Source organism: Anabas testudineus, chromosome 11, assembly GCF_900324465.2.
Source record: "Anabas testudineus chromosome 11, fAnaTes1.2, whole genome shotgun sequence".
Taxonomy (NCBI): Eukaryota; Metazoa; Chordata; class Actinopteri; order Anabantiformes; family Anabantidae; genus Anabas; species Anabas testudineus.
The window spans coordinates 20,331,466-20,356,492 of record NC_046620.1 but is presented as its reverse complement, the minus strand read 5'-3'; the positions used below and the strand labels follow the sequence as shown (position 1 = coordinate 20,356,492).

The 25,027-nt window shown below is 37.9% G+C and overlaps 2 protein-coding genes across 2 annotated transcripts; both read right to left on the bottom strand.

Moving 5' to 3' along the window:
* Nucleotides 1-658: 658 nt before the first annotated feature.
* parp10 (poly(ADP-ribose) polymerase family member 10) lies at nt 659-9,572 on the bottom strand. The gene is made up of 11 exons (XM_026348712.1): nt 9,455-9,572; nt 7,972-8,144; nt 7,070-7,312; nt 6,754-6,984; nt 5,634-6,658; nt 5,322-5,534; nt 3,633-3,750; nt 2,571-3,554; nt 1,747-1,880; nt 1,500-1,674; nt 659-1,409 (listed from the first exon to the last, which is right to left on the bottom strand). The coding sequence occupies exons 2-11, from the start codon at nt 8,141-8,143 to the stop codon at nt 1,111-1,113; spliced, it is 3,594 nt and encodes a 1,197-aa protein (XP_026204497.1). The 5' UTR covers nt 8,144; nt 9,455-9,572; the 3' UTR covers nt 659-1,110.
* A 4,517-nt stretch (nt 9,573-14,089) lies between these two features.
* LOC113155467 (CMP-N-acetylneuraminate-beta-galactosamide-alpha-2,3-sialyltransferase 1-like) lies at nt 14,090-20,256 on the bottom strand. The gene is made up of 4 exons (XM_026350228.1): nt 20,078-20,256; nt 17,540-17,585; nt 15,798-15,917; nt 14,090-15,084 (listed from the first exon to the last, which is right to left on the bottom strand). The coding sequence occupies exons 1-4, from the start codon at nt 20,254-20,256 to the stop codon at nt 14,911-14,913; spliced, it is 519 nt and encodes a 172-aa protein (XP_026206013.1). The 3' UTR covers nt 14,090-14,910.
* Between the last annotated feature and the right edge of the window lie 4,771 nt (nt 20,257-25,027).

The window sequence follows — 25,027 nt, the reverse complement described above, 5'->3', positions numbered from 1 at the left end:
GGTTGGCTTTTATTCGGGCTGAAGTGACTAACAGTTGTGGTGGTGTTACTGTCAGTGTGCTGTGTAGAATTAGAGTTGACGTGAAAGAACCAGCACTGTGACCAAGAACTAGTTTGAATTTAGTCAGAACCACCTGTTCTTGAAACTTAATGAGCCAACTGATCGCAAAGGTTCGCTTCACCTGTATTGGTGGCATTACCGGACCAAAATGGAGCTGCAGCAGTAATAATAAAAATAATCTTTTAAGAAGAATTTGCTACTAAACTGATGAAAGGCAAGAGTTATATATATATATATATATTATAAGGGGTTGGACACTAAGGAACCCTTATTACAGCAATATAACAAAACAAACACACTTCTCCACATAAAATGTGTTAGCTAGTCTTCAGATGTTTCCTCTTCTGCCTGGCTTATCCAGTCCTCTTCTGTAAAAAACCATTAGGTTATGTTTGTATATTGTTTGTTTGTAAAGGCTCTAAATCAGTTTTCACCTGGGTGATCAGTCTCTATGGGATCGACTGTGTCAGGTCACGTGATCGAGGCTGTTTATAAATCAGCGTCAGACACTTATGTTAGCATCTCTTTGCTAACCTGCTTCAGTTTCTTATGTTTAGCTCTGTTAAAATTATTCCTATTTCTCTTCAGCTAATTTCAGCAGTGTTTTAGAAGTTTTATTAACTTTCAGCAGTTCTTCAGGAATCAATTCAGCATTACAGCATTAATGCTTTATCTAGTTACAATTACTTTTCTGCACACCCAACATTGTAGACAAGACAAAGAATTAAAGATCAAAACTGTCACATACTATAAATTCACATTAATACAATTACTATGCAAAATCAGAAACTTTAAGCAGCAGGTCACTTATGGTTATTTTTAAAAATCATTATTGAGTTTTCTTATGCTAAAGTGTTTCAGGTTTTGGATTCAGTTGTACATTTCCCTTAGACTAACAGAGCAACTGATGAAACATGCAGCAATGTACGACAAAAACAGAAAAAAACTGTACACTATAACACATTAGTCTTTTTAATCAAGGCACAAACATTGAAACAGTCCATAATCCAAATCTTCTATTTAATATTATCTAATGACTAATATGTTTTCTCAGCGGTGGATTTTCTGGCATGTAATGAGATATTCTGGAAAAGCTTGCGTATCATTGAAGATGACAAACATTGAAGGCTTTGTAATGTTGTCTGTCACGCTGTCGTATCTGAGGGGAATCTCACCGGTCTCCTTCAGCGGGGCCGTCTTCATCGAGTGGCAGCCTTTAGTGAAGTCTCCCGTCAGGACCTTCGATACGAAAACAAACTTGTGTCCATCGGTGTTTGGGGGTGAATACTGATCCTGGACAGACAACGCGGAGTTGACGGCAAAATACACCCCCTGACCATAGACGGTGGCTGTGTGGAGAAACCATGATGTCACAGAGCGATACACAAGATCATACACACAAAGTCACAGAGCAGTAACAGTGGTACTGAAAAACGTACCGTTCTTTCCACAGAAGCTCCTGTTGAACCCATGAATGCAGATCTCTTTGACGCTTGCCTCATTTGTGCCGTGATACAGTGTCCGTTCAACTTCTGGGTATGTTGCACGCTGCAGTATGCTCGCCTTCTTCAACTTGTACTGATTGTACAACAGTCGATTCATGAGCTTCTCCACCTGCAGAAAAACCTAATGTTATCACAGAGCCACCAAATCGTCTGCTGCATAATATACAGGTTATTTTTTCACCTGTATGATTCTGATCTTGTTGTGGTATTCTTGGATGGTCTCATAGAAATTCTTCACCACAGTCTGAAATTCGTCAGATTCCTCATCCACTCTGGTTGCTTCGGGCAGGTTTGACAGCAGAGAGATTTCCTCATCTGTTAACAAATGTTTTTCGTTTTTATCATTTCATTTGAGGGTTTAGTTTTGAGATTTGATTCTACTGATATATCAACACAGATACGGTGGCTCAAAACTGACCAAATGCAAAGATGAATATAAAGAACAAACAGGTCAAAAATATGAAATCTGCCAGTAAAGCATACTGCTTTTTGAAGTATAAATTATCCATATACTAGACAGGACACTGTAGTATCACTGTGTAAACTCTAGTAACCATTGCCTTACGGAAAGCGGGCTAATGCTACTAAGAGGCTTTAAGTTTATTTTGACATTATGAGGAAGACAATTTACAGATGTGAAAATTGTTGGTGACAAAAGATGTATGCGTCTCGGTTGGCAAGTTAAATCTCTGACCTCTGATTGGTTAGAAGGGGGAGACTTGTTCAAAAACCTTTAGAGCAAAATACAATATTCCTGTTTCATTGCTTGTGCTTTTCTGTGAGAGTTTGTGTGACAGTTGTTCTGACAGCACCAAGCCACATTTCGAAGCTTATATCTACTAAAGAAAATTTATTTTTTGAAAGTTATATACTATAGCTTTACCTTGCAGACAAGAAACTGAATTCAGTTCCATTTGATTAGTCTGCAATTTTTTAAAACATATTTTCTCAGTTTTGGACTGATGCACAATCATGATTATTAATAATGCACTAGAGCACCTTTACCTGGTATGTCCTCAGACAAATCCCCTAATTCAAGCAGCTTTCTGGAGATTTTCACAGACTTCCTAGAAGCGATGTTATATTCTTGCATCTTTTCAAAGCTGATGATGTGGGGCTGATTGTCTAGCAGGATATCAACCTTGTCCAGCTTCATCCTCCAAGCGTTCTCAATGAATACCGTGGCATCGGCTGAATAAGGAACTGCTTCTGAGGAGACTGGATCATGGTGCAACCATTTGACAGTTGTCAGAATTTCTTGATCAGATATAGAATTGGTGATTTTATCCAGGAGGAGCTTCACATCCCACACTCCTCCAGTCACGAAATCCTTGAATCCAGAGACAGTGATTATGGTGCCCTGAACTTGAATCTCGACTGCATGCTTCCTCTTGATCATCTCCAAACACTTCCTGTGGTATTCTGACATGTTCTTCACGCTCCTGTGCTCGAGTTTCTCCTCAACTTGTCGCTGAGTGACCTTCTTCCCAAAGGCTATGTCCACTCTAATCAGATCACAGCTATAACCTGCAAACACAACTAACTGGATGGTGTTGGCTGCTTTGATGGCATCCTGTAAGGAAACGTCTATGCCCATCTCCAGTTTGTCCCCCTGGGGGCTCTTGTCAGTTGCTTGCACCATTTTTCTAGACAGCTCCAGAGCTTTTCTCAGCTGTTCCTCCTCGTCGTCCAGGGACCAGTTGCTAGACTCCATTGAATACTGTATGGCTAAAGACAGTTGGGCCTCCTCTTCCAGACTGCCAGAAAGGTCCCGGGCTCCATCATTCCGAAGCAACCCACTCCCGGTGTTACCTTCAGTCGAGAGCTGAGAAGCATCAACAGAAGTCGCATCAGAATCCTGGTGCACAAGGGTGGTGGACACCTCTTCTGTGTACAGGTCCATCTCGTCAAGTTGGTCTGAACCAGAGGCACCCACATCGAATCCTTTGTCAATGGCTGAGACAATTTTCTTAGCCTCAGCTAACAGTCCTACAAAGAAGTACATGCTGTGAAAGGTGTTCAAAAATGCACAAAAAGATTAAATGTTATTGAAGAGACAGATATTACCTGTGTTTGGGCGTTCATTATGATTATTTAGTATTGAATCCGAGAGGGAAGAACTATCCATGGATACTTTCTGGAAGTTTTTGCCGGACATTAACTTACGTGCACTTTCAAAAATGTCCTGGAATAGAAAAAAAGTGTAGTGTTGTAATTCTATAATATAATATAATATAATAAATAATATAATATTTCAAATGCAATAAACATTTCTTGTGTAATCAAAGGGCGACAAATTCCAGTATTCCAAAACCATTTTTTCAGACCATTAACAAAAGACTTAGACAATAGTTTATACCACCGCTGGACATTGTACGGCCCATTGGCTGACTTTGACCGGCCCGCGTGATTTTCACATTTTCAGATGTGCTGCTTTAATTTTGAAGTAGTTTTCTTTTTAATTCATGTACACGCGACGCATTACGTAAGTCAATGCTGCGCATTCTTAAAAAAAAGAAAGGTAGATGCTGAATGCAGGGTTTTCTACAAAACATGGACTATTAAGTATTTATTTACTGAAGTCAGAGGTAAGGCCACGCGTTTAGTTTGAGGAGAGCAGATTACCGTGTTGAAGGATTATAAGAAATACAAAAACCTGACACATGCTGAAAGGGCGCGAACATCAGAAGCTTTGCAAGCTAAGCTAACAACAGCAAGGTTCAAATGCTTCAAAAAAGAAGCATTTGAGCAAGCCCCGCTGTCCAGGGGAACCGTGACGAGAAGGTTTAAGGACATTACTGGAAATCTAGAGCTTCAGCTGCAACCTGAAGTGGCAGAAGTTTTGACTTTTTCTCGATGGCTATGGACATGAGATGTGATGTCTGTGACACCGCCCATTTACTAGTATTTGTTCGTAGGATAATGGACTTCAAAATTACAGAGGAGCTGGCAGCCCTGCGTTTTATGAAAGGGGCGACGACAGGGAGCGATGTGTTTACAGTGGTAAATGCATGCATGGACACGCTGGGGCTGAAATGGGATAGACTGGCAAGTGTCACAGTGGACAGTTGACCAAATCTAACGGGGAAAAAATGTCAGACTTAAAACATAGGCAAGATAAAGTTTAACAAATCCAGGTATAGATCCCCTCTCACTGAAGATTATCTGTCAGCTGTGCTTTGCATATCCACCTCAGACATTCAACCTGACTTTGATGCACTCGTTAAAGCCCAGCAGAGAGAAAGATTTCTCCCACTGAACAAGAAAAATAATGAGTCACAATGGTAAAATTGTTCACGTTTTGTGAAAATTGATTAAATAAATGACATTTTTTGTAAGGAAACTTAACTTTTGCCAAAGCTATCTGACGAAAATCTTTGGTGAACTGCAAAGTGCTGCTGTTTTGTTTTGTTATTAAAGCCTAAGGGACTTCCTCCTCGCCACATGTTCAGTCAGTGATTCAGATTCAGATACTGTGAGAGAAAACAATACTGTACTACATTGTTCTTTAATCTATATGTATGTCTTTCTCTCTCCTTTTCACCTGGAAAGGGTGAAAAGGTCCCTCTATTATATTTAGGAAATTGTTGGACAGATGAGCTGAAGCTGACAACTAACCAAGCATTAAAAAAAAAAGTGTTATAAAAATATTCAGCACATGAAAGCGTAGAGAGAGTATCAGCTGCATATCAGAGCTTCAAAAACACAAGAGAACACTAACAACAGCATGTCTGCTTTGTTCGAACATTGTGCTACCTGGTGCGGCAGGGGTTTCCAGGGCATGTGTTTCGTGGTGATGTAGACCTGAAACTTGGACTCCATCTCATTCAGGATGCTCTTGCACTCTGTCTCTTCTAAAAAGCGGGCAACGCCTGGAGCATTTACTGTGATGGTTCTGGTGCAAATAGAGTTGACCACGCCTTGCAAGACCTCCTCAGCCATTTGGCAAGCTACAGCGTAGCCATGGATCTGCCAGGTACATTTACAAATATGGGAAAATCTGATGAGACTGGTTTCTGAAACATTTACAAATGCATCACACAACAGAAGAATGTGATAGTAACAGACCTTTAACCCACAGACATCCTCTGCTTCAAGTGGGAAAATAGTTACTTGGTCCATGTCAGCCAGCAGCTGATGACAATGTGTTTGGATGTATTTCAGCATGCCTGGTTCCATTGAGATAACTGTCTCTCTGTCAATTGGTGTAGAGAGAAACTGCAGGATTGCAGTCTGCTTCTCATTCTCCATTCCTTTCAGAGTCACCACATCAATATTCCCTCCTCGTTCTGACACCTTTACAGAGGCAAAGCCCAGACCCTGCACAAACTCAGACCACTCTCTGCAATATAAGATGCCTTCATATTCTACATCTACCGGTATGCTGATGTTACACATGTGGGACTTTAAAAGGTTACAGGCCTGGTTAGCTGAATTCTGGGAGAGTGATGTTACCACAACTTTAGAGTCTGATACAGAGTACATAGTGGGTGACCCAGCTTGATTAATGGTTTGCAGTAACCGCTCTTTTACGTCTTTTCTTGCAAAGAATTCAGCCTTCACTGGCTCAAGGGTGAAGTGAGTCTCAGCCAAATTACCAAGAAAGTCTGAGATTGTGTGCTTTATATGCTCCAGCTTTTGTCTGTCCGTTCCTTCAATGTGTACACCATCATCTTTGATTTGAACTGTAAAATTTGGGTGAGCCTTTTCAATATTCTTCATGACAGGGCCAAGTTGAAACAAGGCTATTTTTACTGGGTCAGTAACAGCAATATGGCTTGAAATTGTATCTTCATCCGCTGTTTGAAGTTCCATAACCTCCTCTTCTGCCTCTTTTACCTCTTCATAGACAGCGAGGGGCTCTGGGGCTGTCTGGGAGGAACAATGGCTGTTATCGACTACTGCAGGAGGACTGGTCTGCATCTGACTGTCAATCACATCCTCAGAGTTTGTCTCAGTCATATCTTGGCTTTCGCCTCCAGAGTTCAGTGATGTTGTGCTTTCTTTAGGTGGTTGAAGAAAGTCAAAGTATGGCTTCACCACTAGTTCAGCACTGCCCAGGTTGTGTTGGCCATTCAGGATAGTGTCCAATGCTGTTGAAATAAATACAGGCTTTGTTGTTTAGGAAAACTGTAACAGCAAAACAATAGAGTTTCAAAGGCTGTATGGTGAAAAAAAAAAAACTTACATTCATAGCTGACAAAGGAAACCTTTGCTGTGTCCTCTGACAACATGATGACCTCCTGCACCATCTGACTCCCACCTCGATTGCTCTCAAAGTATAAAGTGAGCATATCTGGAGTGGTGCCAGGGTGCAGGTTCTCCACTAAGATAGAGTCAGTTTGCTCAATCTGTTCAAGTGTTACCTCGGCCCCGTCAAGTGTTTTGCTAGAGATCTTAGCACTAAGGTTTTGGAAATCTGTAGAACAAAGAAATAAGAAATATCCTGACAACCAGCACAACCTTTGAAAAGAAGAAAAAGACAACATGCACATTTCTAAGACCTTTTGAGAGGGGTTGGTTGAGATGAATGAGGATAAAATCTCCTCCCGGTGAGGGATACAGGTTGTAGTCTGCTGCGTCCAATCCCATCATATTCTCCACGTAGAGCTCTACCATATCAAGTATGGTACTGGGTTTGACTCCCCTCAGCAGTAGTCTGTATTGGTCCTTTGTGGCAGCTTTTCTCACACTCAGCTCAATGTTATGCAGAACATGATGCCCTTTAGACAGCACTTTGGCTGCAACTGTCAATAATAAAATAAAATAAAAATAAATGCTATAATAAATAAAACCAGTTAGGCAGTATTTGCAGCATGTAACTTTTCCCTTAGCTGCTAAGCTGAACTTGCATAAGCTTAAATAAATCAGAGGATAAATCAGGGGATAAATAGCTGAGTTTCCAGAAAAGAAATTCAAGAACACAAGATTCAAGATGTTCATTGTCATTATGAAAGCACAACAAAACTCTCAGCCTTCAACAATGAATTTGTCATAAGCTGTCAACACATACTTAAAAATATGAAATATAAAGAAATTAATGAGAAACTATCAATGTCAAAATACAACAGAGAAAAACTGTGGGCACTAATCCTACAACTAAAGATTGCAACAAATAAGGTAGAAAAGCATCAGCAACAGAAGGAACAGTAAAGCTGTGGTACTGCACATACTTACTCGTCTGTTGCATTTTTTCAGTGCATTGGTATATAGGCTGTGGTTATGTATAAATAAGATATTAGAAATATCCAGCCTGTAACAAGTGCACACTATGCTAATATCACCAATGAAACTGTGTTAATTTTCTGTTGCAAATATATGACCTATGTTTACAGGTTATATATATATATATATATATATATATATATATATGTATGTATATATATACACATATGTCTCCACTTGCCAGCAGCATCTTCAAACACCAGTATGGCACGGTCTGCTCTCTTCTCCACAGAGAGCAGGGGGCCTCCTCCAGAGCGCTTATTCTCAAAGTAGAGAGCCAGCAGCTCCTCATCCACTGCTTCAGGCAGTGCCAGCACCTCTACCGTCCTCTCCTCCAGGCTTCCAACTGGCATCCTGAAAAATACACACAATGTAAGGTCAGGTTCAAACATGCCCCGACTCTCAGTTTAAATCTTAATGTGAAACACAGAGAGTGGCTTGTACAGATGTACAAGATGCCACTTTCTCAAACATTTGCTTGTTGCAGCTTGTGGAAAAGTTGCAGTTTTTATCTGTTTCACATCAATGTAAACTGGACATCTTTCAGTTTTGGAATATTGGTCTACTGGAGCAATCTACTGTAAATATCAACTTGGTTTTATTGACACTGATAAATATATGAATAAATATATTCTTACATACTTTATAGTTGAGTACAGAGTTTCAACAAGGTAATTGCCATTTGAGACGTATCATTTGAATCATAGTTGATTGAAATAATTGAATATTCATGTAATGCAATATCATTAGATTTTAAAGGATTGGCATGGGGTCCTCTGATCCATCAAGAGAAATCTGACTAATCACATCTGTATATTTATTACTGTAATAATATGGAGATTGTTGATATTGTGTCCACTTGTGTCTTGATTCCTTAGCATCATTTGTGTACCACCAAAGACTGGACACATTTCAGGTTATAGCTGTCTGAAGTGATGGTATGGCTTACTTTACTGACTTATGCTAACCACTACACAGTTTGTGCTGATGACACAGCTGTTCATGCGGCAAATATCTCTTCCCCAGGTTAAACTAGGTTATTTTCATGCCTCAGGTTTCTGGTTTCTTCAGGAATGTCCCGGGTTCTCGTAGCCTACATATGTCAGCGTTTTCACGCACAAAACATGGGGTTAGGGTTAGGGTTAGGTTAATATTTATGAAAACTGTACATTTTGTAAATCACATTATAAGCAAAACAACAACATTTAGATTTGAATTTAGTTTAACAAGTTAGGGATTTGTTTAAGTACAGTTTACCTGTAGGTTTTAGCTGTACCTGGGGGAGTCTGACCAGTGACACAGACTGTGGCCTACTGTACACTGAAACTGCCAAGTGCCTCACAGGAAGCTCGGCCTTTATAACACCTACAATGTTTTAGCAGCAAACACCTAACGACATGTTATGTTTTTAACACTTTCAGAAAGACAGTGGCTGAAACGCTGTTTCTTGTTTTTACTGCGTGGTTTTCCTCAAGTTTAACTAACGTTACGCCTCCACATCGTTTATCTTAGTTAGAAAGTGAAACCAACTGCTGCAGTCTCCATGTTAACCCATAAAACATTATTATATATATATTTGTTTCGCAGCAAGCCTTGTATTCCGCTAGGAGAATTGACAAATGCGGTTTCACACTGCATTTAAAGGCTTTTGGAGCATTACTTACCTGCTACAGTGTCAACATTTGCTCAGAAAGTCGCTCCGTCTGACGCTACGAGCTGAACTGCACACTTCCGTGTTACGTTGTTTGTTGAGCAGCAGGGGGCGTCATCAGCTGCGCGTGTTAAAGGGGAACGACCAGTTCAAAACAAGTTATCGTAGAAAGGAGAGTATAGTAGAGAGATGAAAGTATATTAGGATAGAGAGATAGAGTAATTATATTATATTATATTAGAGGATTGTATAGTAGATATATAGTTATATATATAAATTAGATTAATTAAGTATAGGATATTAATATACTATAAATTATTATATTATATTATATTATATTATATTAAATATATTAATTTATTATATTAGATATATAAATTATATTATATATATTATATTTTAGTATAAATTATATTATTAAATTATGATATTATAGTATATTATTTATAGTAAATTATATTATATTATTATTATATTATATTAAATGATTTAAAATTATATTCTATTATATTATTATATTATATTTATATTATATTATATTAAATTATATTAAGTTAAATTATATTAAATTATATTATATTATATTAAATTATATTATGTTATATTATATTATATTATATTATATTATATTATATTATATTATATTATATTATATTATATTATATTATATTATATTATATTAAGTTATATTATATTGTATTATATTATATTATATTATGTTATATTATATTCTGTTATATTATATTATATTATAGAAGAAGTGCTTACTGTTAATGTCCTCATAATGAAGGTCCTTCATCCAGTATCCAGTTATATTCTATAGAAATCTGTAGTGAACCGACAACTAAAGTCACAAAAATAAATAAGGTACAAATCAGAATCAGTTTGTCTCTGAACTCTGGTGAAGTTCAAATATAAAGTATTTATGAAGTATAAAGTATTCATTTTGGCTACAGTGTATATCTCTCATTTATTCATTTAAAGCAGTTTTATAGTTTTCACAGGAGACATACGAACAAAATGATTTATTATAACATAAAGCAGTTGAAGTGGACTCCACTGACCTGCTGCAGCATTTGAATATGAAATATAATATATGCTAATGCTTCTGTTATAATAACACACAACAGTGTACATGTAGTAACGTCCTACTGACATTATTGTAAAAAGTGATAATAGCTGATGACATTTGCCAGTAGTTAGAACTCTGAATTCAGGCCTTTTATTGAATGATTCAACATGGTTGTAATATACTTACACCAATTCAACACCATATGAGGATTAGGTCTGTAAAATATGAATAGACTGTGCTGTGTAATAGCCGAGTTACAGGCAAGACCAAATGAGGCTCTTTAGCACTTCCATGAGTTTTATGATTCATAAAAAGCATGATTTGACTTAAGATTGGACATTTTTAATTCAGTGTCAAATTGCTGCAATGTCTGGGTGTATGACTATTACCTAATTTAAATTGATTTTATAATGTATAATGGCTGAGTTATAGCTACAATGGCTTCACTTTAATAGACGCCCATGTACCATGACCTATAACATAATATTTCTGAACTTAGTAATTTAATTCCATAGTTAATGTTACTTTTTTCTTGCTCAAATAAAGTTAATGACAGTGCAGTACTAAGTAAATGTAAATTCATTGTGTGCTTACACTATCCACAGACTGGTGTATACTGTAACTACAGGAATGACTGAGTCCATACAGTTTAATTTATTCTATATATCATTGCTTTTCAGTGGCTGTTAATGTGAGCTTATTCACTGATGTTCAGTAGGTTAAACCTGAGATGTACTGGTAACTGAACTATATATAAAATGTAACACTACCTTATTTTAACTCCTAAATATCATCATATAAATGTAAAATATAAATTGTGATTTGTGTTGTTTAAAGATTTGATTATGGAGTGTGAACACTGAGTCTGCAACCACTGCAATTAAAATAATTTGTGAAAATGAACGCTTGTGTCCCACATGAGCCAGAAGACGAAGCTGTGACAAGTGTGAAAAGCTGAGCTGCTTCTCAAAGCAAAGAAAGTACATGTGTAGCAATCAGGGACAATACGTCAGAGGGTAACAACCGTAGTTTAGATAATTTAAGGTCACAATTTAAAAAAACATCCCATTGCAAATGCAGTTTACCATTCATTACGTGTATCATATTATGGTGATTATTGCAACAAAACACTGATGTGAAAGCAGAGAACTGTTTTCTTTTATATTTCAGAATAAATCAAAAGCTTAGGAACATGCGGGCATTCAAACATTTTTATTAAGTCTATTCAATGTAGGAACGGTGGAATAAACAATCTCATTACCCAGGACCACACGGAGAAGGGTACTCAAATGAACACCCCCTCAGTGATTAAAGCTATGATAGAAATGAGATGGATGAAAAATAGAATCTTCTCTAATAGTAAAAACAGGAGTAATGTTGCCACAAAGCATGAAAGCTGGATATTTTTCAGGAACATATAATGTAAACTACAGTATGTACCTCAATAATGTATTTTTCTTCAAAGGAAGGAACAATTTGTAATTATCTAATTTTGGCATTTGCTCATTTGTCTGTTATAATACCTGGTCCGTAATATAATAACTGGTCCATACACCAGCTATTACCCATCTAAAAATCTGCATAAAAATGCGTTATTTATAATTTATTAACCTCTTTGTCATTTTCACACACCTTCACAAAGCTATACTTGTATTTTCCAGCACTGTGGGAGTCAACAGATTACTGAATAACTGAATAATTCACATTTTCATTTTCTATTTCTCCCACACAAGTCAGTGTCTTTGACCCGAAATTGCTTTAGACTGGAAAAATACACAACCGATATAAAAATGAGATTTTTTTTTCTGAAGATACTGCTGTAATAGGTTTTCTTTTATGAATAAAAAAACAGAAGCTCAGCTGGATGGGAAAAAAATCAAATACAGTACAGGGGTGTGACACATTTGTAATTATGTCTGAACATTAAATAAATACAGTTAAAAAATCTTCAGTTAATACTAAGTCATCAATTCAGACAAGTAAAGGACAAATCAGTTCATGTTAATACAGATACATGGTGTTGTCCACTAGGTGACAGTGTCCCCTGCAGAACAGCCGTACATCTCTGTGGCAACAGTTTATACTGTGTAGTAGATGGACGAGAAATCCTGTGGTTTCTCTCCTTGACAGCCTGCTCTCACACGAAGAGAAAAACAATCATGAAAACCCTAACTGGGCAAAAATCCCGCTGTGTTTCAAGGCACATGGAGCAAATCATATTTATTAGATAGCCAAGCTTAACTCCTGATGAGTAGGGAAACATTGACAACATTTCAGATCAGACGTGCTGGTGATGATGATGAGAACATGAAGGCAGGGTAAGTGATAAGTGATGCTGCGTTTGCTGAAGTCGTATTGTGTTCAGCATTCATACATCTATTCAGAAAGTTCAGCAAATGTAGCTAATACATTTTGCAAAAACATAACAGTGCGAAAGATGTTGAACTATTAGCTACTCAACGTTTTGCTCAGTGGCATAAAAATAGGTTATGTGCAAATGGCTGAAGTGTATCTATCATGCAAAAGATGATCTTTAAAATTTACAGTTTACACAATAATATCATCTTGTAAAGGTTACTGACAAACGATAATGATAATGATTACACTACAATTTCATGGTATAATTAAGTCTTAAAACCCCAATTAAAGGCACTTAACACCTACTTTTCATTGAGAATGTCACAAATATCCATGAAAACTGTACAGTACATTGATTTTATTTGTAAGGCACCACTGTAAAGGCTGTATCCTACTGCATGTTCACTGTCCATGATCAATCACTGTACAACTTGATAAGCAACCCGCAGTTTGTGTTACACCCTAAGCATGTAAAAAAAAGAAAGAATTAATTAATAAAAATAAAAAATGACACTGAGAGATAAGAATGTGACTGACTTCTTCACTATAGAGCTACTATTAATTAATCACTGACTGCTTACTGGAATAGAATAGACGTGAATAAATAGAATTGGTAATTGACACAGCTTTAGGATTTGTCATCATTTCTTACGTTGTGCAGATCTGCTTCTACAGACTGCTTGTTCTGCTGTCAGCTGCCAGGTCGTGGGTAATCAGGACTTGCCACTAGCTACCTTTAAGGTCACTGAGGTCATGTCCTCAATACTGCTATTTTGGGCTATTGTAGCACCCTGAAGGGGTTTACATAGTACTATTTAAATCAAGTCAAATCGAGTCTGCAGCTACCCTTGTAGATCAGTGCGGCTGTACTTAGGCACAGCAGTGCTTTAAGCTAAATGCTATTGTCATGCTAACATGTTCACTATAGCAATGTTAATGTGGTGAAATTATTTTGGACTGTTAGGGTGCTAATGTTTGCTAATTAGTGCTCAACACCAAGTCCAAGCAAGGATAATTACATTTTCAGGCATTTGGTCACTAGCCAAGGTGTATAATTTGACAGCAGTTGTAGATAAAAGATTCAGTATTTCCCAACTAGAATTTCATATTGAGAAATATAATTTTTCTAATTTCTTTTTCAAACAAATTGATTAAATAAATATGGTAAATTTAGAGGTCTTTGTCGTGGCATGTGACCAGAGCGCTTCAAAATGGGACTGTGTGTTACTTGGAGTCAGTTGGAGTCATGACCTCGGTATTACAAAACCCTCTGGGTAATATACAAATGTCACATTACGGTAAAATACTGTCTATTCTTCTGGGCTTGTTTTGGCTTGATTTAAAGTGTCCCTGGCCCCGTCTGAATATATTTTAAAGCTGCAATCATGCAAGCGAGAACTGATTATTTCTCATGCTTGTCATGGTTATAATTTTAAATCTTCATTGCTACATGGTAAATATAGTTTATAGTTTCAATATGATATTTATTTTATAGTCAGTGTGTTTGTTGTGACTTTCTTTAAATACCTTTACTGTAAGTGTGTAGCCTGCCAATTTTGGTTTAAAACAGCTCCCAGTACACAGCAATTACTGTACATCAAACAGCAAGCAAATCTTTCCGTAAAAATGACAATGATGAATTTTCCACAACCGTCTGTACAGTACATCAACACTGTAATTATGGCACTTTGACTACTGCTGTCAACAGACAGTACTAAAGCTTTATATATAGCATGCCTGCCCAACTGCTCCTATCTTCTTGTCTGTTCATATCTGAGTTGGGATTCCAGATTCTGAACCATGTGGCAGTGTTGACGATCTCTCCTGTTCCATGTCCGGTTACAGTGAGAAACTCTTGGTTTGTTAATATGATTGACAGGTCTCAAACTGTACTGTAGCTTAAGTGAGGAAGAGAAAACTGGACAGACCACAAGAAATCAGGAAAAATATGCTCTTTACGTGAGGCAAAGGAAATCTAAAGATCAGAATACTACTGAGGGTCATTTGGTGGTCACCCCACGTCACATGTGGGCTTGGTATCATCTGCCTTTAAACATGTGGATTTTATGCTTGTCTGCCAGCAGCAGGGTAACATTGTATTCATAATCTCCATCGTGGACTCCTGTGTGTCTAAAAGCTCCAGACAAATGGTTTTCCTCCCAGTAGTGGTGCCAGTTCCCGTACCGGTCTGCACCAAATCCAAACACACTGACCTGGAGCGGAACAAGGAGGACAAGCATGTCATGTCATGAGACACAAATTGTCATGCACATAAGCTCTATGCTTAGTTAATTGGAAATTTTGGTCAGAGTCACATATTTGTGATTCATCACTTTTCAAAATACATTTCAGTATTTTTTCCAATGTTTAAAAAAAAAACATCAAGCAAGATGTCTTGCTCGATTGCTTGTATAGTTAGTTAGAGTACATGATATTGAAATGTAACACTTCTCATCAAGGTGAAAAGCTGTCCCACAATATTGGTACATAACAGAACCAGAGCGTCAGCCAGCCAAAGGGTGACATTAGCATAGACGATGCCACTGCCACTTTATAATTGCTTATGTGGCAGCAGTTTAGGGATCCAGTAGAAGCTACACACACAAATACATGTGTGGCTAACGCGAACATTATGCATGGAAGTGAGTCCAACAGTTCCTCTCTGCCATTTCACTGTGACTACTGTAAATGTTCAATTTGTGGGATGGCATTCAAAAGTGCCCCTGCATTGTTTTGCATTTGGTGACTTTCAGTCAAATAAAGGACTATTTTTTAACTGATATAGTTAATAATTGAAGATTTCCTGGTGGTAATTTAGAATTGAATTATGGTTCCCTACACTACATCCACAATACTTTAACTACTTCTCTGAAGAATTCTATTAACTTTTGTTTGTATCAACTTTAAATAAAGCAGTTCACTTTACCTTATCACATATGTGCATAGCGAGCAGCAAGCTGAGAAAGCCAGTGGAGGGGTATCTTCCATGACCCTCAAGCCAAGACTCGTAGACGTATTTCAAAAACGTTGGACTGTAAATTAACACCTGTAACAGAATTGGCAGAGAAAGATTCAGGTTTTAAATGTCTTAACACGCTGTAATTTTACTAAGCATTGAAAAAGCTGATTCAATATAAGCTTTATACAGAGTCAAAGTTTACTTTTAGCAACCTTGGTCAGGTGCTGTTTGGTTTGAGCTGAGACCATTAGGTTAAATTCAGAGACATACACAAGTACTGTAGTAAGATCAAAAAGTAACTGATGCTATGGCACTCTTGTTTTAACTCGCTTAAGCCATTTCCTCCATGAACTCCAGACAGGTTTACCTGGAGTTGCACTCCAGCATCTGAGATTGTGTCAGATGCTGGAATTACTTTGTTTGGCACCTTTAGTAGATTTGTTTGTGTAATTTCATATTAAGTTTGTTTTTATACATGCAATTCTTTAGTAAATCAGGCCCTTAATGGTCATGCTAACACTAGCTTTAAGAAGTAAAGGTGTGTCAGTGACCTCTGGACATTGACCTGCTCTTTTTACATATGCGCTCAATCAGAAATTAGAGGGACTATGTAACTGGCGGGGAAACTAATGCCCAGTCCAACTGCTTGGGACATTTCTGTTCCATCTCATCTGGGTAGTGGCCAGATAAGTTCAGGGTGACAGTGCGTGTCTGGAAACAGCTTTAGTGGTATGTCACTGGTGCACTGCTGGCTGATAACTCTGCTCACCACCATATGGTGATTCTTACTGGCATACATCTCTCACGTAGTACAGTTGTACTTCTAATAAGTGCCATCACTGTTCTGTTTGCTTCTGTTCTGTTCATTTTCTGCATTAGAGTATTTTATACTGCCATTTTCTTAGGCGTCAACTAAATAAAATATTTAATGCACCCAAATAAATCAATTTATTATAATAAATTGGATTTGAAATCAAATGAAGTGACTGCAATTAAAATTAAGTAGGCTACAGATTTAATTCAAATCTCTACTAGCTACAAGAAAAGTCTAGTTTACTGTATAACAGCTGCACACAATGAATAGTTACTGGTATCTTCAGTTAAAATGTATCACACAAGCTACAATTGTTTCATTGCATATGCCTGTAAAAGGGGCATCTGTGAGTAGGAAACAAATGGCATTTCATTTTTATGGAGCACAGCAGAGACAAACTATATTAAAGAACTGTCATATTTTCGGGGGAGTGTACGTGTCAGTAAATAGAAGTGGCCTACTGTTTTAATGTGCCATATGCCACTTGAACTGCAGCAACATACCACTTGTGAAAGAGAAAAACGCAGTGCTGCAAGAAGTACTTAAATGCTTATGCAAAGTAAACTTAGCAATACTGTACCACACTCTACCCATTACAAGGGGAATCATGTATTCAAAATATTACTCAAGAAAGAACACAGATGTTTCAGATATTTTGTGCACTACTTAACTGCATCACATATAAAACTGTATTATTGGATATACCACAAGTATTGTGATAGATTTTATAAAACAGAGTGCACTGGCAGACTAATAGTTTGTGCACATGCAACATAACTGTAACATACTCGGTCCAGCTGAGAACCTTTGTTGAGCCCTGTGAGGTCTCCAGGATAGTGGGATAGATGGATGGATGTTATGTATGTGTAAATTATGACTTTTGACTCTTACTCACCTTATCCTTGTTTGCCTTTATCCTTGACATCACAGGTACATATGTGCTGTAAAACAAAAAAATAGCAGGGACTTCACATCTGGCCTGCAACTGCAGTCTGAAATGTTGTTTTGCTGAACACAGTCCTGCTTGTTTATCTACACACAATAACAGAGAACATGTCTAAAAATAAAAGCCCAGCGCCAGGAAAGCTGATTAAATATCATATGCTCATGGTCAAATTTTTGCAATTTGCATCATCCATCACAAAAGGGCATGGAGTGTGGAGCTGTTTGTCACTTCTGGCTGGTGAAGACAAACAGTGCAAAGGTAAAGTATAAAAATGGGAAGTGGCAGTTTGAATAAAGAGCTGTGCAGCTCCCATAAGGTGACCATTCAGTTTGCATATGAAAGTGTTTTTAGATTAACTCAGAAGCTGGAGCCAGATTTTAAGGGAGTGTTCCATTCAAAACCTTTACCAATAAAGGAATTTGAAAACAAAGTGGTAATTTTAAGACTATGCATAAGCTACACTACAACTGTGTAGACTTTTTAAAGCAGTGACATACTAATGGGATGAAAAAAAAGAGGCTGCATAGTAACAGACAATCCAAACTAATGTTATCAATTGAAGAATATTTGGTTATATCCTGATTTCTAAGATATTTCTGACATCTTATTCACCAAATAATAAAACAAATTCCCAAATTCCCCTCTGCCCTCCAGCAATTGTTCGGGAAGCTGTTCATGATTACCTACTCCAGATTATTGGAGGCGTGGCTCTTAGTTTGCCCCCAATCAATCAAAATATGACCTGATGAATAATGCTAATTCCATGACAGTGGGATGTCCAGCATGCTCTCATGCCAGAGCGAAAGAGAAATAGTGGTGTGAAGTGTAACAGTTCAGCAAGCATATGTTTATTCAGAATAAATGAAAACGGTCTGTCTTGTGTCCCACGTGCTACAACATTTTGCAACTTAATGGTAAGAAGTACACCTTTAACCCACACAGGCTTGACAGCGTGCACAGAGAAGTGTTTAAGTTTCCACACTGTTATTATTCAGGGTCAGGAGTGAACGTTCACCCTCTTCACACAGTCCTGAGCCCCATTTTATTTAACAAGGATAGAAAATGCAACAAACAAATTAACAACGCTGAGTTAAAATTTAATAGCTGTTTGGGCTAATGCTGGCAGTCCTGCAAGTAAAGTGAAATTTAATGATGCAGAATGATTACTTTGGCAGAGTTGGAAGACAACTCACTTATAGGAAACATTTGTTTGGATTTACTCTTCCTTCTACCGTCTAACATGTTGGCGTGTGTGAGTTATTGGCAGCGACATTAATTGGCAGTAGCTTCATTTTTTCTCAGAGTCCAGTAATCAAGCTAATGATTACAGGTCACTGAGAATGAAGAAGCTGAAGGTGAAATTTACAGGATGGTTAAAACCAAGTGATTATCCTTGTTAGGACAATCTGACAAGAGCACTGAGTGAATGGGATTGCTATGATCATCTGGTATTTGAAGAATGTAAATGAATCTGGGAGGGCATCATATGCATGATGCATCTTAATGCAGTTCTCTCAATCTCTCTTACATTTCAGGAACAAGAAAAAAGTTTTTTAAATTCTGAATTGAGTTGACACCCCATTGACAAATGGGGTGGTAAATGAAGCATCTCTTCTTATGTCTCCAAATGAGGATAAAAGTACATTTATTTTTTATAGTTTTGCCCAATGATGACATTTAATCAAAAATGAAAAATATAAAAAACAAGTCTCTTATTTTGAATGCAGAATTAGTGCAACTTGGTACAATCCCAACAAATATTTATTTAAAACTTTAAAAGAGGTCTTCTTTGAAATGTTTAACTCAATTATAACTTTAGAAACCATACATCTAGTCCTGGGTGATCACTATGCATTTACTGTTGCTCTCTGTTCTTTGATATGATTTATTTAAGCTCTGTGCTATTTAATTTATGTTTTAATGCTGCCTGTTTTCATAAAATGTGTTTTCATTTGCTTTTGCTTTACATACTGATGAACCACAATGTTAAAGCCACCTGTTGGTGATGGACACGGCTCAGCATGGCCACTCACATCACAAGCTGTGTACAATCTGACACCTGTCAGTCATGGCCAGCATATAATTTTACCCATGCTGACCTGAAATATAATCTTATTAAGATGTTAGCAAATGCAACTATTTACAGTATACATCCAGTGGACTGTAGTATGTTGCTATGTGCGAACTTTATTTATTGTTTTGGTCTTAAAAGCTAATGTACAGTAAGTTTATATCACGTCTTATGCTCAAAATAGCTGGAAATTAGGTTGTTAAGAACAATTAAAGTCAAACAAAAAGGCAGAACTGTTCACTTTAAAGCCAAAACTACTTACAGTAAATGCTCAGTGCTACTAAAGTGCATCACCAGTAATTATTTATCAAATCTTCAATAGAAGTGCCACCTTCAATATTGAACATAGTCACTTCATCCATTTTAATATAAAAATGTTGATTATAGCAGCTTTAATGTTCAGTCGATACACTTACTGTTTAATAGTGCCTGTGGTCAGGGCACTGATGATCCACTGCAGATCCAGAGTCTTGAAAGGGATCAGAACCAGACTGGTGTTGTTGTCCAGATCTATGGCACTTTCTGGATACATGACATGATGAGTTGTTCTGGTGCCCACATCTCTTTCAAAGCCAGTAGTGGGAGCCTGGTTCATTCTGCAGGAATTGAGACGCAGAAATATTAGTTTCTGAGTTTTTGTTTTTTTGTCATTTCCTCCTTCCCAGGGTAGCTCAATTGAGTTTTTGTTTCCCCCACATATAGCAGAAACAAAACATTTTTTGTTCTAATAATCCCCATAATCTATAGCAGGGTTATAGTAATGGTCCAAATGTTTTGCTTTCACAAATCCCTCAACTCAGCCAGACCACATAGCAGCGAGACACGCAAAACCAGCTACAATAACTATTTTGAGAAAGACATTATACATAAAGAAAAAGAAAAAGTATAATTTGTCCAGCTGTTTGGACATCCAAACAGCAATTTAGAACAATCCAGAGTCTGTTTAGAGCACAACAATTACCACTTGGCATGCTGGACGAGCCCTCCCTATTATCATGTCCAACAACACTCACTCAAGCTGGAGCAGTAATTGGCAGGGATATACTTTGACAGTGGCAGTTGGTTTCGGTCAGTGGAAGGGGGTGACACATGATAGAAAAATCATGAGGCCGACCTCCCGTGACTAGCATCACCTGTTTGGGTGCTCCAGTCTGAGCAATATCATCTTCCTCATTACTGACTCTGAGATGACAGCTATATAACAAGTTGACATTTTCAGCCTGAGCCTGTCAGGTCTCACAGTGACCTCCTGCACGAAGCACTTTGTGTCTGGGATGTGTTACAGTTGATGAGATCTTTTTTGCTATTTCATGTTACATGCAACTTAAAAAATAAGATGGGGCCAGTTAAAAAAGACTATGACCTTGCATATTTGGAAATAACTCCATATCTAAAGATAGTCTGAAAAAAATTTAAAAAAAAAAAATTTTTTTTAAAGTGAAATGAAACATAATTAGACATGTGGATAGACAGAATGATTAATAATCAATTCCTCAGTTTCCAGATGTTTGCCATTTGCGCTCTGAGCTAATTCTAAAAAGTGTTGCAGTGGTTCTCAGGTCTGTGACTCACCAAGCCGACCGTCGGCTGTCAGCCAGTTTTAGGCCGTTGGTGAGCATCTGTCGCCCTAGCTGTTGTGGTGTGTTCTGCACCACTGGCACTATTTGGACCTCCTTCTGCAGCTTTTCAGCTAATTCAACATGTTAAATCAGCAATGTTCCAAGTCAGTAAGAGAGACCCCTCTGATTGGCTGTTCAGCTTAGCGAATCAGAGCACAAAAAGGGAAACAGATGTGACGAAAGCAAGCAAGTCAAGTCAAGTCAAGTCAAGAAGCTTTATTGTCATTCCAACCACATATAGCTGAAGCAGTACATAGTGAAATGAGACAACGTTTCTCCAGAACCATGGTGCTACATAAAACGGCAACAAGACAAACATGGGGCTGAGGACTGCTAAGTTGTCCTAGCGACGTAGTCAAGAGGGCACACACGGAAGGCTCTTCTCATTTCTCATCTTCATCTCATCGGCACGTTCTGACGTGACAACAGCTTGAATGAAGAAACTGAAGAGACTCTGGTGAAAATGTTAACAAATGGTTTGTATATGCAGACTCAAGTCTTCATCTTTCACTTATTGAAGGATGAATACAGACCACCAGCTGCTGTTATGGAGAGTTATTTCTCACACTGTACATATTATTTGACCGCTGGCTGTCGTCTTAATGCTCTGTTCCAGTGGCCACTCTTTGGCCCAGACGAAGGTGAGGTGAGCCGACCTACGAGTCTGACTTCATCGTCAGCTTGGTGTGTCTCTGGCCTTACACCATGAAACAGGTCACTTAGGATGGAATTTGCACTCTGCTAGTTCCTCTCATGCAATACAAATCCCATTGTTAACTCCAGAAACCCCATAAAAGCTAATATGTTTAAACTATGTCTCACTTTACTGAGCACAGTTAGACAAAAGTATTTGTGTATTTGTGAGTTCTATGATTTTCTACATACAACACTTTCTATTTATGGACTAAATAAGTACAAGTAACAGAATTAATAAGGCATCTTTAATAATTTTCAGTTGTTTATTTAGAAATGGATATTTGATCTTCCCAACTTTCTCTTTTAACCTTTCGTCTTCAAGTCAAAAAGACTGAATCCAGCATCTAATTAATAAAGAGACATCAGTGGGTTGACAAGTTGACAATCGGACCGAATTAAGCACCTGATTCAAAAACAGATACTGCATTTGTTCAATTTTATAAAAACAAGAGGGAAGTAGAGACATAATGTGGTTATTGGAACAGCTAAAGCAATGCTACAGCTGTGAAATGATAGAAAAGCCAGTGTCTCCCACAGGAGAGAAGTGTTGTCAACAGTCATAAAGCTGATGCACCAGATGTGTCTGTGGTTACTACAGACACCACACTAATTATTATGATGTGCCATCATCAGTTGTTGCATTCTGCAGTAAGTATCAGACTTTTACACAATAATCATGTGTCATTTTATGTGAACACATCTACAGAGCTCACAGCACAGCCTGTTCTAGCCATTTACCATCAGAAATGGAGAGAAAGGGGAGAAACAGTTATTGGATCCACTAACAAGTCAAAAGTGCTGTTTCTTCTGTCAGATGTTTGGGGAAGTTAAGCCAGGTTTTGCTCCTGCAGCATGTGGCTTTGTTGTTATAAAAGATGAGCGGGTTTATCCAAACAAACCAGTTTCATGGCTTTGACTGAGCTAAAACTGCAATCCATAGAGGAGGAGACGGTTTGGTAAGAGGTTTTAGGGTGCAGTATCTCAGTAGGAAAGATTTTGACAGGACTGCATTGTTGGGTTCATGCCATAATAGTAACTGAGGCTTCTTGAAATATAACAATGCCCAGAAAGTGGATCTTTATCATCTACAGCAAATGAAACTAAGGCAGTGAGGGCAGAGGAACTCCATGGCACATATCAAATGGTATATCCATCACTTCTGTGGTGCATTAAGATTTAAATACTCAGTCTGTTGTAAAGAGTTCAGGTCACCTTTGTCCGCCTTCTGACCAGCACATTCTCATCTTCCCATAATGTCAAATGTCACTGCCTTTTGTTACATTTGGAGTCACTATTTGACCCTGTGAGAATGATGGTGGCTGTTTGTAGGATGTGTCATCATGACAGCAATTAGAAATGCTTGGTAATGATTCTGGAAGCATCAAGGTTTGGTCGAGTTTAGGCACAAAGACAACTGAGTTTGAGTTAGACAAAAGAAAATCAGGATTAGGTTAAGTGAAAAGATAAAAAGTACCTCCAGGAACGGTCTTCGTTGTAATGCATAACGAGTCAAACCGGACTTAAATCCGTTGTCTGTAAGGTCCTGAGTATTGTTGACCTATTCAACCGCTCTGGTCTCCTCCCAATGTCCCAGCTGAATGTTTGCCCTCCTGATTGACCAAACTACTGTAATCTACCATTTAACATCTTGTACAACAGCCAAAATGGCAATTTTCCCTAACTGAACAGCACAAGCTGTTATTTTCTATAAAAGAACAAATAGATTTTCAGGAACATCTTGAGTTTCTTTAACCAGTTACTCGAAAGTTCCTCAAGAGATCTGTAATAGACTGTAAAGTTCTTGCCATTATTCACTGCACGGGTCAATGCTATGATAACACGAGTCTTGTAGGGGCACTTGACAAGTTAACTTGAGTTGTTAAATGGATTCTGTGGGCTGCTTGTTCATTTAATCATGTGGAGGTGTGTGGTGTCAACTGCTCAAAGATGGCGAATATTTCAGATTGGTCTAATCAATATTCAGCTTCTGCTCTCACTCCCCCCTGGCACTGGAATCTGTACCAGATGGACTTGAAACAAACTAAAGCAGATGCATCAGGTCTTTGAAAAGCCCATCTCACCAACTAGACCATTTGCTCATTCATTGGAACAGAAAAATAATTCTTTACTCGCGAACAACAGACAACAACAAAGCTGGATAGAATAAGAATAGAATAGAAGTCTGTAAGTGGAATGATGTGTGCATCACACATCAAGCAGTGCGTCATGTAAAGATTGTGATGAGTCTCTGTGTTATAATAGATTTGGAGACTCGTGATTTAGACAGAGGGACACACAGGTCCGTAACATCTTTCCACACAAAGCATGAAACCACAGCAGATGACTCGCTCTGGATGGAGTCTGAGGATCACTTTACTGATCAGTGATTTCTTGGCCAGAGATATTTGGGGCCCTGGATAAAGTGCCGGTACTTTAAGCGTTAATCAAATTCACTTAACTTGAGGGACTGTTTAAAGCTTTAATTGCCGCTCAGGATAAAATATAGAAAAGGCTACAGCATTGATTTGAGAGAGTTTTCCTCCAAATGTTTTTCAGAGTTGAAGTATTTCACTGCAAACAGACGCACTGTTCTGTCTACATTTTCAGACGGAGCTTGACCACAGATAAACTTTCAAGGTGAATAATACTGAAGCTCTGCGTCAGATCAGACAGAGTGTACTAAAACATAAGTGAAAAGGAAAATTCAAGTAATGAAACATAGTTGAGGCGGAAGTTTGAGTTGTTTATTATCTTTGACATCAATTGATTATAGCTCGTTTTAGAAGATCCTTGTGAATCAGGCTAATCTCAAGTCCCAGAGAAACTCCTTCATTTGGAGCAAAAGTTACATTTAAGAAGGATTTAAAATTAAATTGAAATCTGAAATTTGAAATTCCGTAATCTACATCGACTGGTGCAAAGATCTCAGGGGAGGTCATGATTTGGATTATGTCCTTTTCCCTGCTTCTCAGTGTGTGAATCTAGTTTTACATTGGCAGCAGCTTTGCAAGCAATACTTAGCATTTGTGAATGCAGCTTCTTGCACCAGCA